At 37.5% G+C, this 20,780-nt stretch overlaps 1 protein-coding gene across 1 annotated transcript in view; it reads right to left on the bottom strand.

Moving 5' to 3' along the window:
* Positions 1–20,780, bottom strand: part of LOC143247850 (uncharacterized) — a 30,845-nt gene that overhangs the window by 3,116 nt on the left and 6,949 nt on the right. Inside the window, exon 3 of the mRNA XM_076496401.1 lies at positions 6–192. Within this exon, the coding sequence (XP_076352516.1) occupies positions 32–192 (161 nt within the window). The 3' untranslated portion in view covers positions 6–31. The remainder of the gene's footprint in view (positions 1–5; positions 193–20,780) is intronic.

The following is a 20,780-nucleotide window of genomic DNA, read 5'->3' on the forward strand; positions in this document are numbered from 1 at the left end:
CTCACCGATAAAACACGTGTCTAGTGTCTTTTCATGTGAAGAGAGAGATGATCGGAGCGGAAAATGACCTTTGACATAGCTGGCACTTAAATGGTTTTTGACCCGTATGTTTGCGGTAGTGACGGGTCAACTCGTCTGACCTCGCAAATTTCCACGTGCAACCTTCCCAGGTACAAGTATAGGGCTTCTCACCTGTAAAGCAAGTGGAAGGATTTTCAAGTTAAGTTAGAACCTGCTACTATTGAGTGTTTTAAGTAGTTTGTGTATATAGATCATTACGAGAACATCTAGTTCAGCCTACAACTACTTTAAAACGTCACGTTGTACTCCGTATAGTTCAAACTCTAATACTGGACCTATTTCTGACGCAAGTGTACTAAACATGGTATACTCTTCAGAACATTCGTGCTTACAAAGCAGTAGGTAGCTAAAATTTTAGATTATTATTTTGATGCACTGAAACCAATAGGCCTAATTTTACACGCTTCAGATTTTGAAACCGAAATGGAAAAATTAAGAGAGATGCGAGAAGAAAAAAATTCCCGGTTTACATTAACAGTAACCCTAATTTTAGGCTTTTTTTTTAACGTTAGGCACTTTTCGGTTGATCAACTGTCAAATTTTTATTTCAATAAACGTTATTTTAATACAGTTTCATGCCCTGAGTTAAAAAACGTGTACATTTCTTTGGAGAAATTGTAAAAAAAGTACTGAAATTAAAACATGAATTTAAAAATATCATTTTCTTAAACAGATCGCAACTTAGGTTTTTATGACGCCAAAATAATTCACACAGATAAAACGTCTACCACAAAATAACTGTTTCAGTCCACTGCTGTGCATCCATTAATTTAGGTTCATATTTATGACGTTCGATGATTGTGTATTTTTTGAACAACAGTATACAGACTTTTTTTTTCAGAGGGCGTGTTGCTCCTTCTAACCAGGTTCCCCACTTCCCTCTAATTGAATGCTACCCGTGACAGAAGCTCTTCTGACATTTTCATATTGTTCGGTTAGGCACAAACTTGACTTAAAGAATAATTAAAAAGTGCTCAAAGTAAGTAAAACACACGTCTGTGACAAAAAATATTTACATTAATTATAGACGTGTGTTTTTACTTATTTTGAATACTTGTTTGTTTTCATTATATTTTCTACGTCTTGCGGTCTTTTCTACTCTGAAAAAATTTGATGTAGATTTAGTTTCCTGAGACATATTTTTTTTTCGGGGATAAATTTGAAGGATTAATTATTTAAATTAATTTCTGTTTTTATCTGTAAAGAACAATAATAAGTTTAATTCAGGAAATACATATATAATTTTTTTAATTCAGCGCATCTATTAGAATAACGTTCATTAAAATAAAAGTCCAACAAATCGGTAATTGAGTAATACTGTTTTAAAGGCCACACATTTAAGCTAATAAAACTCGAGGTTCTGATATCCTCGATATTCGGTGGCAGAGAAAGTAAGACACACTTGAAATCAACTAAAATATTATAATGCATAATATAGTACGTACAAAATGACTAAATAGCACAAAGAGAACCTGGTGTTAAAAAACAAAACAAGTCGCGCGGGAAAACAACGGTTTAGTTTAAAACTTTTTGTCACTGATCTTGTCTGTACTGGTATGAACTACGTTTACAAACCTATTACTTAGTTTCCATGTGCTACTTTACGGAACATAAAACACCAAACTCTGGAGAGATTCAACTTGAATAATGAAGCAGCTGTAGAAAAACCTACAGATATTAGAAAACCATGAAGTTCTGGTGACGTCAAGGTGGAGTACATTGTCTTATAAACCAGGTGATTTTTTACAACCAGATGGCAAGTAGGGCTAAGAGGTAACATAAAACAAATTTCAATTAGGCTATTTTAATGTGATTAAAATAACCCAGTCGTGAGACGCTTTCACTCTAAAATTAAACGATTTTTTTTTTTAATTTCGTGAGTGTTTGACACTTTATTAAGAAAAGTCAAATTAATTAGCATATACGTAACTAACAAACTAGTAAAACTACAGGTTTTATATAATACTGTTCAAAATTTAAGCTGTGACACTGCTTGGCCTAGTGGCTAAGGAAGACTCGCAGCATTCTTTCTCACTGGGGGGCGTTGCGGTTAGTGGCCGAGGCAGAATTGTATCTGTTAAAATACAACTCTATGGTGGCTGAACACTAGGAGACTTAATTGCATTAAGGGAAGCCGGTTTATGATTTAGATCGCAGCTGACTTAGATATGAAGCGGTTACAACAACTGTGAAGATATACAATACTGGACTGATGTCTACTCACCTAGGAACCCGGACTTCACAACATAACACTAATTTATGAACGGATCAAATGAATTTTTAAAATTCTTCAGGTAGAGCTTGCAATTTATGAGAAAGACAACGGCCCTCAGGAGTTTTGATGTTCATACATTATCAGATCACTACAATTCTTAAGAGAGGAAGCTACATCCGGGCTTTTTTTTAACATGGTATAAGTTTCTACACGGAGAACAACAAGAGATATGAGAGTAGAAGTAACAATGAATCTATCGGAGACATCTAATAATTGATATCACACAGGGAACAAGTACGTCGAGAACTAAGCCTAACATGTTAATTACGCAGGTAACAAGCACTTCGAAAACTAACAACTTAACATTTTAATCTCAAAGGTAGGAAGCACTTAGAGAATTAGACCTAATACATTAATTATACAGGTAGCAAACACATAGGGAACTAAGCCTAGCACATTAATCATACGGGTAGCAAGCACATCGATAACTAAACCTAACACATTAATCTAACAGGTAGCAAACACATAGGGAACTAAGCCTAGCACATTAATCATACGGGTAGCAAGCACATCGATGACTAAACCTAACACAATAATCATACGGGTAGCAAGCACATCGATAACTAAACCTAACACATTAATCTAACAGGTAGCAAACAGATAGGAAACTAAGCCTAGCACATTCATCTAACAGGTGGCAAACCCATAGGGAACTAAGCCTAGCACATTCATCTAACATGTAGCAAACACATAGGAAACTAAGATAAGCAACATTGATCCACAGGTCTAAAAGTCTAAACATTAATCTAAATTTGTTCAACCCATCTTAATAAAGAATAAAACGACTAAACAGTTTCCTTTATGATATACCACAAAACCGCAGGATCAACTACTTGTTTAAAATCACGTTCACCTGGAAAATCTCTACAAAATTTTCGTCATTATACGTAAGCCAGTTTACCGCAAGAAGAATGATTCTAAATTACACCGATTACCGACACGAACAGGTTGAACGTTACTACCGGCTATTTCTGTATCAACCATTTCGGCCTTGCGTGTAACCCTAAGCAGAGGAATCAAAGCTATTAATCCGACCGTGTGAGAGATCTTGGTGGTTTGTCATCCCTCTACCTTGTTTTCTTCCCACGAGTGGATGACCTGCTTTAGTCGTGACTACGTAACAACGACAATTTAAATGTTAGGGATAGCAGAAGGAGGTGGGGAGTGCTGTGTACACAACAATTCGTCGGTCCGTGAGAAACGAGACCGGTACTGGACTCGCGAAAGGTCGCCCTCTCGTGCTGAGTATCTAGGTTATCCCCACCCACAGGTAGGGTCGGCTAAAAACATGACCCTTGCAGATTGATGAAACAAGTGTGTTGACAGAGACAGGACTTTTTTCAGAGTTGCATAACCGCTTTCTGCAAATATTGGTCGCCTATTTATATGGGTAACATTACGAAAACGAGGGGTGAGATAAATATATGTAAGTAAGATAAACATGTACGAGTTATTGAAAATAACTAAACAACAAAATCAGAGAAATATAAATAATCCGTTTAGTGTTAGCCTGATGATACTGTGGTAAAACATTAAAGTATAGCCTGACGATACTGTGGTAAAACCTAAAAGTATAGCCTGACGATACTGTGGTAACACATTAAAGTATAGCCTGACGATACTGTGGTAAAACATAAAAGTATAGCCTGACGATACTGTGGTGAAACATTAAAGTATAGCCTGACGATACTGTGGTAAAACATAAAAGTATAGCCTGACGATACTGTGGTAAAACATAAAAGTATAGCCTGACGATACTGTGGTGAGATATTAAAGTATAGCCTGACGATACTGTGGTGAGACATTAAAGTATAGCCTGACGATACTGTGGTGAGACATTAAAGTATAGCCTGACGATACTGTGGTGAGACATTAAAGTATAGCCTGACGATACTGTGGTAAAACATTAAAGTATAGCCTCATGATACTGTGGTGAGACATTAAAGTATAGCCTCATGATACTGTGGTGAGACATTAAAGTATAGCCTGACGATACTGTGGTAAAACATTAAAGTATAGCCTGACGATACTGTGGTGAGACATTAAAGTATAGCCTGACGATACTGTGGTGAGACATTAAAGTATAGCCTGACGATACTGTGGTGAGACATTAAAGTATAGCCTGACGATACTGTGGTGAAAATTAAAGTATAGCCTGACGATACTGTGGTAAAACCTTAAAGTATAGCCTGACGATACTGTGGTGAAAATTAAAGTATAGCCTGACGATACTGTGGTGAAACATTAAAGTATAGCCTGATGATACTGTGGTGAAATATTAAAGTATAGCCTGACGATACTGTGGTGAGACATTAAAGTATAGCCTGACGATACTGTGGTAAAACATTAAAGTATAGCCTGACGATACTGTGGTGAGACATTAAAGTATAACCTGATGATACTGTGGTAAAACATTAAAGTATAGCCTGACGATACTGTGGTGAGACATTAAAGTATAGCCTGACGATACTGTGGTGAGACATTAAAGTATAGCCTGACGATACTGTGGTGAGACATTAAAGTATAGCCTGACGATACTGTGGTGAGACATTAAAGTATAGCCTGACGATACTGTGGTAAAACATTAAAGTATAGCCTGATGATACTGTGGTGAAACATTAAAGTATAGCCTGATGATACTGTGGTGAAATATTAAAGTATAGCCTGACGATACTGTAGTGAGACATTAAAGTATAGCCTGACGATACTGTGGTAAAACATTAAAGTATAGCCTGACGATACTGTGGTGAGACATTAAAGTATAACCTGATGATACTGTGGTAAAACATTAAAGTATAGCCTGACGATACTGTGGTGATACATTAAAGTATAGCCTGACGATACTGTGGTGAAAATTAAAGTATAGCCTCAAGATACTGTGGCGAAACATTAAAGTATAGCCTGACGATACTGTGGTAAAACATTAAAGTATAGCCTGACGATACTGTGGTGAGACATTAAAGTATAGCCTGACGATACTGTGGTGAGACATTAAAGTATAGCCTGACGATACTGTGGTGTGACATTAAAGTATAGCCTGACGATACTGTGGTGAAAATTAAAGTATAGCCTGATGATACTGTGGTAAAACATTAAAGTATAACCTGATGATACTGTGGTAAAACATTAAAGTATAGCCTGACGATACTGTGGTGATACATTAAAGTATAGCCTGACGATACTGTGGTGAAAATTAAAGTATAGCCTCAAGATACTGTGGTGATACATTAAAGTATAGCCTGACGATACTGTGGTGAAAATTAAAGTATAGCCTCAAGATACTGTGGTGAAACATTAAAGTATAGCCTGACGATACTGTGGTAAAACATTAAAGTATAGCCTGACGATACTGTGGTGAGACATTAAAGTATAGCCTGACGATACTGTGGTGAGACATTAAAGTATAGCCTGACGATACTGTGGTGAGACATTAAAGTATAGCCTGACGATACTGTGGTGAAAATTAAAGTATAGCCTGATGATACTGTGGTAAAACATTAAAGTATAGCCTGACGACACTGTGGTGAAAATTAAAGTATAGCCTGACGATACTGTGGTGAAAATTAAAGTATAGCCTGATGATATTGTGGTGAGACATTAAAGTATAGCCTGACGATACTGTGGTGAGACATTAAAGTATAGCCTGACGATACTGTGGTGAGACATTAAAGTATAGCCTGACGATACTGTGGTGAAACAATAAAGTATAGCCTGACGATACTGTGGTGAGACATTAAAGTATAGCCTGACGATACTGTGGTGAGACATTAAAGTATAGCCTGACGATACTGTGGTGAGACATTAAAGTATAGCCTGATGATACTGTGGTAAAACATTAAAGTATAGCCTGACGATACTGTGGTGAGACATTAAAGTATAGCCTGACGATACTGTGGTGAAAATTAAAGTATAGCCTGACGACACTGTGGTGAAAATTAAAGTATAGCCTGACGACACTGTGGTGAAAATTAAAGTATAGCCTGACGATACTGTGGTGAGACATTAAAGTATAGCCTGACGATACTGTGGTGAAACAATAAAGTATAGCCTGACGATACAGTGGTGAAAATTAAAGTATAGCCTGACGATACTGTGGTAAAACATTAAAGAATAGCCTGACGGTACTGTGGTGAGACATTAAAGTATAGCCTCATGATACTGTGGTGAAACATTAAAGTATAGCCTGACGACACTGTGGTGAGACATTAAAGTATAGCCTCATGATACTGTGGTGAAACATTAAAGTATAGCCTGACGACACTGTGGTGAAAATTAAAGTATAGCCTGACGATACTGTGGTGAAACAATAAAGTATAGCCTGACGATACAGTGGTGAAAATTAAAGTATAGCCTGACGATACTGTGGTGTGACATTAAAGTATAGCCTGACGATACTGTGGTGAGACATTAAAGTATAGCCTGACGATACTGTGGTGAAAATTAAAGTATAGCCTGACGATACTGTGGTAAAACATTAAAGTATAGCCTGACGATACTGTGGTGAAAATTAAAGTATAGCCTGACGATACTGTGGTGAAAATTAAAGTATAGCCTGATGATATTGTGGTGAGACATTAAAGTATAGCCTCACGATACTGTGGTGAGACATTAAAGGTATAGCCTCACGATACTGTGGTGAGACATTAAGGTATAGCCTGACGATACTGTGGTGAAACAATAAAGTATAGCCTGACGATACTGTGGTGAGACATTAAAGTATAGCCTGACGATACTGTGGTGAGACATTAAAGTATAGCCTGACGATACTGTGGTGAGACATTAAAGTATAGCCTGACGATACTGTGGTAAAACATTAAAGTATAGCCTGACGATACTGTGGTGAGACATTAAAGTATAGCCTGACGATACTGTGGTGAAAATTAAAGTATAGCCTGACGACACTGTGGTGAAAATTAAAGTATAGCCTGACGACACTGTGGTGAAAATTAAAGTATAGCCTGACGATACTGTGGTGAGACATTAAAGTATAGCCTGACGATACTGTGGTGAAACAATAAAGTATAGCCTGACGATACAGTGGTGAAAATTAAAGTATAGCCTGACGATACTGTGGTAAAACATTAAAGAATAGCCTGACGGTACTGTGGTGAGACATTAAAGTATAGCCTCATGATACTGTGGTGAAACATTAAAGTATAGCCTCATGATACTGTGGTGAAACATTAAAGTATAGCCTGACGACACTGTGGTGAGACATTAAAGTATAGCCTGACGATACTGTGGTGAAAATTAAAGTATAGCCTGACGATACTGTGGTAAAACATTAAAGTATAGCCTGACGATACTGTGGTGAGACATTAAAGTATAGCCTGACGATACTGTGGTGAGATATTAAAGTATAGCCTGACGATACTGTGGTGAGACATTAAAGTATAGCCTGACGATACTGTGGTGAGACATTAAAGTATAGCCTGACGATACTGTGGTGAGACATTAAAGTATAGCCTGACGATACTGTGGTAAAACATTAAAGTATAGCCTCATGATACTGTGGTGAGACATTAAAGTATAGCCTCATGATACTGTGGTGAGACATTAAAGTATAGCCTGACGATACTGTGGTAAAACATTAAAGTATAGCCTGACGATACTGTGGTGAGACATTAAAGTATAGCCTGACGATACTGTGGTGAGACATTAAAGTATAGCCTGACGATACTGTGGTGAGACATTAAAGTATAGCCTGACGATACTGTGGTAAAACATTAAAGTATAGCCTGACGATACTGTGGTGAAAATTAAAGTATAGCCTGATGATACTGTGGTAAAACCTTAAAGTATAGCCTGACGATACTGTGGTGAAAATTAAAGTATAGCCTGACGATACTGTGGTGAAACATTAAAGTATAGCCTGATGATACTGTGGTGAAATATTAAAGTATAGCCTGACGATACTGTGGTGAGACATTAAAGTATAGCCTGACGATACTGTGGTAAAACATTAAAGTATAGCCTGACGATACTGTGGTGAGACATTAAAGTATAACCTGATGATACTGTGGTAAAACATTAAAGTATAGCCTGACGATACTGTGGTGAGACATTAAAGTATAGCCTGACGATACTGTGGTGAGACATTAAAGTATAGCCTGACGATACTGTGGTGAGACATTAAAGTATAGCCTGACGATACTGTGGTAAAACATTAAAGTATAGCCTGATGATACTGTGGTGAAACATTAAAGTATAGCCTGATGATACTGTGGTGAAATATTAAAGTATAGCCTGACGATACTGTAGTGAGACATTAAAGTATAGCCTGACGATACTGTGGTAAAACATTAAAGTATAGCCTGACGATACTGTGGTGAGACATTAAAGTATAACCTGATGATACTGTGGTAAAACATTAAAGTATAGCCTGACGATACTGTGGTGATACATTAAAGTATAGCCTGACGATACTGTGGTGAAAATTAAAGTATAGCCTCAAGATACTGTGGCGAAACATTAAAGTATAGCCTGACGATACTGTGGTAAAACATTAAAGTATAGCCTGACGATACTGTGGTGAGACATTAAAGTATAGCCTGACGATACTGTGGTGAGACATTAAAGTATAGCCTGACGATACTGTGGTGTGACATTAAAGTATAGCCTGACGACACTGTGGTGAAAATTAAAGTATAGCCTGATGATACTGTGGTAAAACATTAAAGTATAACCTGATGATACTGTGGTAAAACATTAAAGTATAGCCTGACGATACTGTGGTGATACATTAAAGTATAGCCTGACGATACTGTGGTGAAAATTAAAGTATAGCCTCAAGATACTGTGGTGATACATTAAAGTATAGCCTGACGATACTGTGGTGAAAATTAAAGTATAGCCTCAAGATACTGTGGCGAAACATTAAAGTATAGCCTGACGATACTGTGGTAAAACATTAAAGTATAGCCTGACGATACTTTGGTGAGACATTAAAGTATAGCCTGACGATACTGTGGTGAGACATTAAAGTATAGCCTGACGATACTGTGGTGTGACATTAAAGTATAGCCTGACGATACTGTGGTGAGACATTAAAGTATAGCCTGACGACACTGTGGTGAAAATTAAAGTATAGCCTGATGATACTGTGGTAAAACATTAAAGTATAGCCTGACGACACTGTGGTGAAAATTAAAGTATAGCCTGACGACACTGTGGTGAAAATTAAAGTATAGCCTGATGATATTGTGGTGAGACATTAAAGTATAGCCTCACGATACTGTGGTGAGACATTAAGGTATAGCCTCACGATACTGTGGTGAGACATTAAGGTATAGCCTGACGATACTGTGGTGAAACAATAAAGTATAGCCTGACGATACTGTGGTGAGACATTAAAGTATAGCCTGACGATACTGTGGTGAGACATTAAAGTATAGCCTGACGATACTGTGGTGAGACATTAAAGTATAGCCTGATGATACTGTGGTAAAACATTAAAGTATAGCCTGACGATACTGTGGTGAGACATTAAAGTATAGCCTGACGATACTGTGGTGAAAATTAAAGTATAGCCTGACGACACTGTGGTGAAAATTAAAGTATAGCCTGACGACACTGTGGTGAAAATTAAAGTATAGCCTGACGATACTGTGGTGAGACATTAAAGTATAGCCTGACGATACTGTGGTGAAACAATAAAGTATAGCCTGACGATACAGTGGTGAAAATTAAAGTATAGCCTGACGATACTGTGGTAAAACATTAAAGAATAGCCTGACGGTACTATGGTGAGACATTAAAGTATAGCCTCATGATACTGTGGTGAAACATTAAAGTATAGCCTGACGACACTGTGGTGAGACATTAAAGTATAGCCTCATGATACTGTGGTGAAACATTAAAGTATAGCCTGACGACACTGTGGTGAAAATTAAAGTATAGCCTGACGATACTGTGGTGAAACAATAAAGTATAGCCTGACGATACAGTGGTGAAAATTAAAGTATAGCCTGACGATACTGTGGTGTGACATTAAAGTATAGCCTGACGATACTGTGGTGAGACATTAAAGTATAGCCTGACGACACTGTGGTGAAAATTAAAGTATAGCCTGATGATACTGTGGTAAAACATTAAAGTATAGCCTGACGACACTGTGGTGAAAATTAAAGTATAGCCTGACGACACTGTGGTGAAAATTAAAGTATAGCCTGATGATATTGTGGTGAGACATTAAAGTATAGCCTCACGATACTGTGGTGAGACATTAAGGTATAGCCTCACGATACTGTGGTGAGACATTAAGGTATAGCCTGACGATACTGTGGTGAAACAATAAAGTATAGCCTGACGATACTGTGGTGAGACATTAAAGTATAGCCTGACGATACTGTGGTGAGACATTAAAGTATAGCCTGACGATACTGTGGTGAGACATTAAAGTATAGCCTGACGATACTGTGGTAAAACATTAAAGTATAGCCTGACGATACTGTGGTGAGACATTAAAGTATAGCCTGACGATACTGTGGTGAAAATTAAAGTATAGCCTGACGACACTGTGGTGAAAATTAAAGTATAGCCTGACGACACTGTGGTGAAAATTAAAGTATAGCCTGACGATACTGTGGTGAGACATTAAAGTATAGCCTGACGATACTGTGGTGAAACAATAAAGTATAGCCTGACGATACAGTGGTGAAAATTAAAGTATAGCCTGACGATACTGTGGTAAAACATTAAAGAATAGCCTGACGGTACTATGGTGAGACATTAAAGTATAGCCTCATGATACTGTGGTGAAACATTAAAGTATAGCCTCATGATACTGTGGTGAAACATTAAAGTATAGCCTGACGACACTGTGGTGAGACATTAAAGTATAGCCTGACGATACTGTGGTGAAAATTAAAGTATAGCCTGACGATACTGTGGTAAAACATTAAAGTATAGCCTGACGATACTGTGGTGAGACATTAAAGTATAGCCTGACGATACTGTGGTGAGATATTAAAGTATAGCCTGACGATACTGTGGTGAGACATTAAAGTATAGCCTGACGATACTGTGGTGAGACATTAAAGTATAGCCTGACGATACTGTGGTGAGACATTAAAGTATAGCCTGACGATACTGTGGTAAAACATTAAAGTATAGCCTCATGATACTGTGGTGAGACATTAAAGTATAGCCTCATGATACTGTGGTGAGACATTAAAGTATAGCCTGACGATACTGTGGTAAAACATTAAAGTATAGCCTGACGATACTGTGGTGAGACATTAAAGTATAGCCTGACGATACTGTGGTGAGACATTAAAGTATAGCCTGACGATACTGTGGTGAGACATTAAAGTATAGCCTGACGATACTGTGGTAAAACATTAAAGTATAGCCTGACGATACTGTGGTGAAAATTAAAGTATAGCCTGATGATACTGTGGTAAAACCTTAAAGTATAGCCTGACGATACTGTGGTGAAAATTAAAGTATAGCCTGACGATACTGTGGTGAAACATTAAAGTATAGCCTGATGATACTGTGGTGAAATATTAAAGTATAGCCTGACGATACTGTGGTGAGACATTAAAGTATAGCCTGACGATACTGTGGTAAAACATTAAAGTATAGCCTGACGATACTGTGGTGAGACATTAAAGTATAACCTGATGATACTGTGGTAAAACATTAAAGTATAGCCTGACGATACTGTGGTGAGACATTAAAGTATAGCCTGACGATACTGTGGTGAGACATTAAAGTATAGCCTGACGATACTGTGGTGAGACATTAAAGTATAGCCTGACGATACTGTGGTAAAACATTAAAGTATAGCCTGATGATACTGTGGTGAAACATTAAAGTATAGCCTGATGATACTGTGGTGAAATATTAAAGTATAGCCTGACGATACTGTAGTGAGACATTAAAGTATAGCCTGACGATACTGTGGTAAAACATTAAAGTATAGCCTGACGATACTGTGGTGAGACATTAAAGTATAACCTGATGATACTGTGGTAAAACATTAAAGTATAGCCTGACGATACTGTGGTGATACATTAAAGTATAGCCTGACGATACTGTGGTGAAAATTAAAGTATAGCCTCAAGATACTGTGGCGAAACATTAAAGTATAGCCTGACGATACTGTGGTAAAACATTAAAGTATAGCCTGACGATACTGTGGTGAGACATTAAAGTATAGCCTGACGATACTGTGGTGAGACATTAAAGTATAGCCTGACGATACTGTGGTGTGACATTAAAGTATAGCCTGACGACACTGTGGTGAAAATTAAAGTATAGCCTGATGATACTGTGGTAAAACATTAAAGTATAACCTGATGATACTGTGGTAAAACATTAAAGTATAGCCTGACGATACTGTGGTGATACATTAAAGTATAGCCTGACGATACTGTGGTGAAAATTAAAGTATAGCCTCAAGATACTGTGGTGATACATTAAAGTATAGCCTGACGATACTGTGGTGAAAAATTAAAGTATAGCCTCAAGATACTGTGGCGAAACATTAAAGTATAGCCTGACGATACTGTGGTAAAACATTAAAGTATAGCCTGACGATACTGTGGTGAGACATTAAAGTATAGCCTGACGATACTGTGGTGAGACATTAAAGTATAGCCTGACGATACTGTGGTGTGACATTAAAGTATAGCCTGACGATACTGTGGTGAGACATTAAAGTATAGCCTGACGACACTGTGGTGAAAATTAAAGTATAGCCTGATGATACTGTGGTAAAACATTAAAGTATAGCCTGACGACACTGTGGTGAAAATTAAAGTATAGCCTGACGACACTGTGGTGAAAATTAAAGTATAGCCTGATGATATTGTGGTGAGACATTAAAGTATAGCCTCACGATACTGTGGTGAGACATTAAGGTATAGCCTCACGATACTGTGGTGAGACATTAAGGTATAGCCTGACGATACTGTGGTGAAACAATAAAGTATAGCCTGACGATACTGTGGTGAGACATTAAAGTATAGCCTGACGATACTGTGGTGAGACATTAAAGTATAGCCTGACGATACTGTGGTGAGACATTAAAGTATAGCCTGATGATACTGTGGTAAAACATTAAAGTATAGCCTGACGATACTGTGGTGAGACATTAAAGTATAGCCTGACGATACTGTGGTGAAAATTAAAGTATAGCCTGACGACACTGTGGTGAAAATTAAAGTATAGCCTGACGACACTGTGGTGAAAATTAAAGTATAGCCTGACGATACTGTGGTGAGACATTAAAGTATAGCCTGACGATACTGTGGTGAAACAATAAAGTATAGCCTGACGATACAGTGGTGAAAATTAAAGTATAGCCTGACGATACTGTGGTAAAACATTAAAGAATAGCCTGACGGTACTATGGTGAGACATTAAAGTATAGCCTCATGATACTGTGGTGAAACATTAAAGTATAGCCTGACGACACTGTGGTGAGACATTAAAGTATAGCCTCATGATACTGTGGTGAAACATTAAAGTATAGCCTGACGACACTGTGGTGAAAATTAAAGTATAGCCTGACGATACTGTGGTGAAACAATAAAGTATAGCCTGACGATACAGTGGTGAAAATTAAAGTATAGCCTGACGATACTGTGGTGTGACATTAAAGTATAGCCTGACGATACTGTGGTGAGACATTAAAGTATAGCCTGACGACACTGTGGTGAAAATTAAAGTATAGCCTGATGATACTGTGGTAAAACATTAAAGTATAGCCTGACGACACTGTGGTGAAAATTAAAGTATAGCCTGACGACACTGTGGTGAAAATTAAAGTATAGCCTGATGATATTGTGGTGAGACATTAAAGTATAGCCTCACGATACTGTGGTGAGACATTAAGGTATAGCCTCACGATACTGTGGTGAGACATTAAGGTATAGCCTGACGATACTGTGGTGAAACAATAAAGTATAGCCTGACGATACTGTGGTGAGACATTAAAGTATAGCCCGACGATACTGTGGTGAGACATTAAAGTATAGCCTGACGATACTGTGGTGAGACATTAAAGTATAGCCTGACGATACTGTGGTAAAACATTAAAGTATAGCCTGACGATACTGTGGTGAGACATTAAAGTATAGCCTGACGATACTGTGGTGAAAATTAAAGTATAGCCTGACGACACTGTGGTGAAAATTAAAGTATAGCCTGACGACACTGTGGTGAAAATTAAAGTATAGCCTGACGATACTGTGGTGAGACATTAAAGTATAGCCTGACGATACTGTGGTGAAACAATAAAGTATAGCCTGACGATACAGTGGTGAAAATTAAAGTATAGCCTGACGATACTGTGGTAAAACATTAAAGAATAGCCTGACGGTACTATGGTGAGACATTAAAGTATAGCCTCATGATACTGTGGTGAAACATTAAAGTATAGCCTGACGACACTGTGGTGAGACATTAAAGTATAGCCTGACGATACTGTGGTGAAAATTAAAGTATAGCCTGACGATACTGTGGTAAAACATTAAAGTATAGCCTGACGATACTGTGGTGAGACATTAAAGTATAGCCCGACGATACTGTGGTGAGACATTAAAGTATAGCCTGACGATACTGTGGTGAAAATTAAAGTATAGCCTGATGATACTGTGGTAAAACCTTAAAGTATAGCCTGACGATACTGTGGTGAAAATTAAAGTATAGCCTGACGATACTGTGGTGAAACATTAAAGTATAGCCTGATGATACTGTGGTGAAATATTAAAGTATAGCCTGACGATACTGTGGTGAGACATTAAAGTATAGCCTGACGATACTGTGGTAAAACATTAAAAGTATAGCCTGACGATACTGTGGTGAGACATTAAAGTATAACCTGATGATACTGTGGTAAAACATTAAAGTATAGCCTGACGATACTGTGGTGAGACATTAAAGTATAGCCTGACGATACTGTGGTGAGACATTAAAGTATAGCCTGACGATACTGTGGTGAGACATTAAAGTATAGCCTGACGATACTGTGGTAAAACATTAAAGTATAGCCTGATGATACTGTGGTGAAACATTAAAGTATAGCCTGATGATACTGTGGTGAAATATTAAAGTATAGCCTGACGATACTGTAGTGAGACATTAAAGTATAGCCTGACGATACTGTGGTAAAACATTAAAGTATAGCCTGACGATACTGTGGTGAGACATTAAAGTATAACCTGATGATACTGTGGTAAAACATTAAAGTATAGCCTGACGATACTGTGGTGATACATTAAAGTATAGCCTGACGATACTGTGGTGAAAATTAAAGTATAGCCTCAAGATACTGTGGCGAAACATTAAAGTATAGCCTGACGATACTGTGGTAAAACATTAAAGTATAGCCTGACGATACTGTGGTGAGACATTAAAGTATAGCCTGACGATACTGTGGTGAGACATTAAAGTATAGCCTGACGATACTGTGGTGTGACATTAAAGTATAGCCTGACGACACTGTGGTGAAAATTAAAGTATAGCCTGATGATACTGTGGTAAAACATTAAAGTATAACCTGATGATACTGTGGTAAAACATTAAAGTATAGCCTGACGATACTGTGGTGATACATTAAAGTATAGCCTGACGATACTGTGGTGAAAATTAAAGTATAGCCTCAAGATACTGTGGTGATACATTAAAGTATAGCCTGACGATACTGTGGTGAAAATTAAAGTATAGCCTCAAGATACTGTGGCGAAACATTAAAGTATAGCCTGACGATACTGTGGTAAAACATTAAAGTATAGCCTGACGATACTGTGGTGAGACATTAAAGTATAGCCTGACGATACTGTGGTGAGACATTAAAGTATAGCCTGACGATACTGTGGTGTGACATTAAAGTATAGCCTGACGATACTGTGGTGAAAATTAAAGTATAGCCTGACGACACTGTGGTGAAAATTAAAGTATAGCCTGATGATATTGTGGTGAGACATTAAAGTATAGCCTCACGATACTGTGGTGAGACATTAAGGTATAGCCTGACGATACTGTGGTGAAACAATAAAGTATAGCCTGACGATACTGTGGTGAGACATTAAAGTATAGCCTGACGATACTGTGGTGAGACATTAAAGTATAGCCTGACGATACTGTGGTGAGACATTAAAGTATAGCCTGATGATACTGTGGTAAAACATTAAAGTATAGCCTGACGATACTGTGGTGAGACATTAAAGTATAGCCTGACGATACTGTGGTGAAAATTAAAGTATAGCCTGACGACACTGTGGTGAAAATTAAAGTATAGCCTGACGACACTGTGGTGAAAATTAAAGTATAGCCTGACGATACTGTGGTGAGACATTAAAGTATAGCCTGACGATACTGTGGTGAAACAATAAAGTATAGCCTGACGATACAGTGGTGAAAATTAAAGTATAGCCTGACGATACTGTGGTAAAACATTAAAGAATAGCCTGACGGTACTATGGTGAGACATTAAAGTATAGCCTCATGATACTGTGGTGAAACATTAAAGTATAGCCTGACGACACTGTGGTGAGACATTAAAGTATAGCCTCATGATACTGTGGTGAAACATTAAAGTATAGCCTGACGACACTGTGGTGAAAATTAAAGTATAGCCTGACGATACTGTGGTGAAACAATAAAGTATAGCCTGACGATACAGTGGTAAAACATTAAAGAATAGCCTGACGGTACTATGGTGAGACATTAAAGTATAGCCTCATGATACTGTGGTGAAACATTAAAGTATAGCCTGACGACACTGTGGTGAGACATTAAAGTATAGCCTCATGATACTGTGGTGAAACATTAAAGTATAGCCTGACGACACTGTGGTGAAAATTAAAGTATAGCCTGACGATACTGTGGTGAAACAATAAAGTATAGCCTGACGACACTGTGGTGAAAATTAAAGTATAGCCTGATGATACTGTGGTAAAACATTAAAGTATAGCCTGACGACACTGTGGTGAAAATTAAAGTATAGCCTGACGACACTGTGGTGAAAATTAAAGTATAGCCTGATGATATTGTGGTGAGACATTAAAGTATAGCCTGACGATACTGTGGTGAGACATTAAGGTATAGCCTCACGATACCGTGGTGAGACATTAAGGTATAGCCTGACGATACTGTGGTGAAACAATAAAGTATAGCCCGACGATACTGTGGTGAGACATTAAAGTATAGCCTGACGATACTGTGGTGAGACATTAAAGTATAGCCTGACGATACTGTGGTGAGACATTAAAGTATAGCCTGACGATACTGTGGTAAAACATTAAAGTATAGCCTGACGATACTGTGGTGAGACATTAAAGCATAGCCTGACGATACTGTGGTGAAAATTAAAGTATAGCCTGACGACACTGTGGTGAAAATTAAAGTATAGCCCGACGACACTGTGGTGAAAATTAAAGTATAGCCTGACGATACTGTGGTGAGACATTAAAGTATAGCCTGACGATACTGTGGTGAAACAATAAAGTATAGCCTGACGATACAGTGGTGAAAAATTAAAGTATAGCCTGACGATACCGTGGTAAAACATTAAAGAATAGCCTGACGGTACTATGGTGAGACATTAAAGTATAGCCTCATGATACTGTGGTGAAACATTAAAGTATAGCCTGACGACACTGTGGTGAGACATTAAAGTATAGCCTGACGATACTGTGGTGAAAATTAAAGTATAGCCTGACGATACTGTGGTAAAACATTAAAGTATAGCCTGACGATACTGTGGTGAGACATTAAAGTATAGCCCGACGATACTGTGGTGAGACATTAAAGTATAGCCTGACGATACTGTGGTGAGACATTAAAGTATAGCCTCATGATACTTTGGTGAAACATTAAAGTATAGCCTGACGACACTGTGGTGAAAATTAAAGTATAGCCTGACGACACTGTGGTGAAAATTAAAGTATAGCCTGACGATACTGTGGTGAAACAATAAAGTATAGCCTGACGATACAGTGGTGAAAATTAAAGTATAGCCTGACGATACTGTGGTGAGACATTAAAGTATAGCCTGACGACACTGTGGTGAAAATTAAAGTATAGCCTGACGACACTGTGGTGAAAATTAAAGTATAGCCTGATGATATTGTGGTGAGACATTAAAGTATAGCCTCACGATACTGTGGTGAGACATTAAGGTATAGCCTGACGATACTGTGGTGAAACATTAAAGTATAGCCTGACGATACTGTGGTGAGACATTAAAGTATAGCCTGACGATACTGTGGTAAAACATTAAAGTATAGCCTGACGATACTGTGGTGAGACATTAAAGTATAGCCTGACGATACTGTGGTGAAAATTAAAGTATAGCCTGACGACACTGTGGTGAAAATTAAAGTATAGCCTGACGACACTGTGGTGAAAATTAAAGTATAGCCTGACGATACTGTGGTGAGACATTAAAGTATAGCCTGACGATACTGTGGTGAAACAATAAAGTATAGCCTGACGATACAGTGGTGAAAATTAAAGTATAGCCTGACGATACTGTGGTAAAACATTAAAGAATAGCCTGACGGTACTATGGTGAGACATTAAAGTATGGCCTCATGATACTGTGGTGAAAATTAAACACTAACAGCACGTGTAAAATACTAAAGACAAGTACATAAACAGAAACAGTAGTGTAAAATACTAAAGATAAGTACATAAACACAAACAGTAGTGTAAAATAATAAAGACAAGTACATAAACAGAAACAGTAGTGTAAGATACTAAAGACAAGTACATAAACACAGATAGTACGTGTAAGATACTAAAGACAAGTACATAAACACAAACAATACGTGTAAAATACTAAAGACAAGTACATAAAGACAAACAATACGTGTAAAATAATAAAGACAAGTACATAAACAGAAACAGTAGTGTAAGATACTAAAGACAAGTACATAAACACAGATAGTACGTGTAAGATACTAAAGACAAGTACATAAACACAGACAGTACGTGTAAAATAATAAAAGACAAGCACATAAACAGAAACAGTAGTGTAAAATAATAAAGACAAGTACATAAACAGAAACAGTAGTGTAAGATACTAAAGACAAGTACATAAACACAGACAGTACGTGTAAGATACTAAAGACAAGTACATAAACACAGACAGTACGTGTAAGATACTAAAGACAAGTACATAAACACAGACAGTACGTGTAAAATACTAAAGACAAGTACATAAACAGAAACAGTAGTGTAAAATACTAAAGACAAGTACATAAACAGAAACAGTAGTGTAAGATACTAAAGACAAGTACATAAACAAACGGAACAGTGTTAAATATCGAAGAGAAGTACATAAACACAAAGAGAACAGTGTCAAACAATGAAGGCGTGTTTATAAACTCATCCAATTTTCTAAATGAACCGGTAATTTTGCTGACAGAACATTGGATTACTCTGTGTACCGGAGTTTCTATGTAGACTCCTGATACACTTTTTATTGTTAACGGAGACACCCGTTTCATCCTGAACAATATCTATTGTGAAACTCACAACAAACTTTCATTTTCAATATACAGTGGAACCCTCTAAATCAGCCACTTTCCCCGGGGTGTCAGTGGTCGCGCCAAACTGTGCATGTCACTAGGATGGGGGTATTACATGTCTGGCGGGTCCAGTATCACGTGTCTTTGGTAGAGTGAAAACATTGAGAAGTGGTTTTAATGAAAACACGTCTCACTTTTAGGCACACCGAAAGGGTTCATTTTTATTGTATCTAGAAAACCTGAGATGTAATATAAGCTAGATGACAATCATATTAATAATATAAATAAATATGTAATAATAATAAAAGCAGCTCTACGTTGAAAGTGTATCAAAACTGGAGGTCAGAACACTGATTTCGTTGTGAGCAAGGCTGGGACACCTGTGAACTGTGACCGACAGCGAACCCAAATTACGATGACAGACCAGAACGTTGAAAATAATGTAGCTGGCTTATACAATAAACAAAGACGAAAACCAAGTATACACTATAGAGATTAACTGGAAGATGACAACACAGCTTTTAATTCATCTGGTTTTAGCTCACCACGTGCTGTTTTTTGCAGTGGTTTCTGTGTAGATAACAATAATGGAAACCACGTGGTTTTATGATGATAGCAGAATGTTGTGAAGCGGCACGTGAATCACCGATAACCTGGTGACAATTAAAATATTTTGTTAAAGAAGAAAGCTCTCACTCATTGTTCGTTTAAACTAACCAATAGGCGTCGGTGAATGGATGGAGCCACGCCAGAAATCCTAACATGTTTCCATAAAAGACAAAAGAAAGGATATTCCAATCAGCAAGATATTATAATATGATAAACATCTCGAAACGTGTGACACCTTTTACAGTATCGTCTTGGTTATGACAGCCTGATATCCATCCAGTGTTATTGTTGTGACAACCTGATATCCATCCAGTGTTATTGTTATGACA

The sequence above is a fragment of the Tachypleus tridentatus genome, chromosome 3, assembly GCF_004210375.1.
Source record: "Tachypleus tridentatus isolate NWPU-2018 chromosome 3, ASM421037v1, whole genome shotgun sequence".
Taxonomy (NCBI): domain Eukaryota; kingdom Metazoa; phylum Arthropoda; class Merostomata; order Xiphosura; family Limulidae; genus Tachypleus; species Tachypleus tridentatus.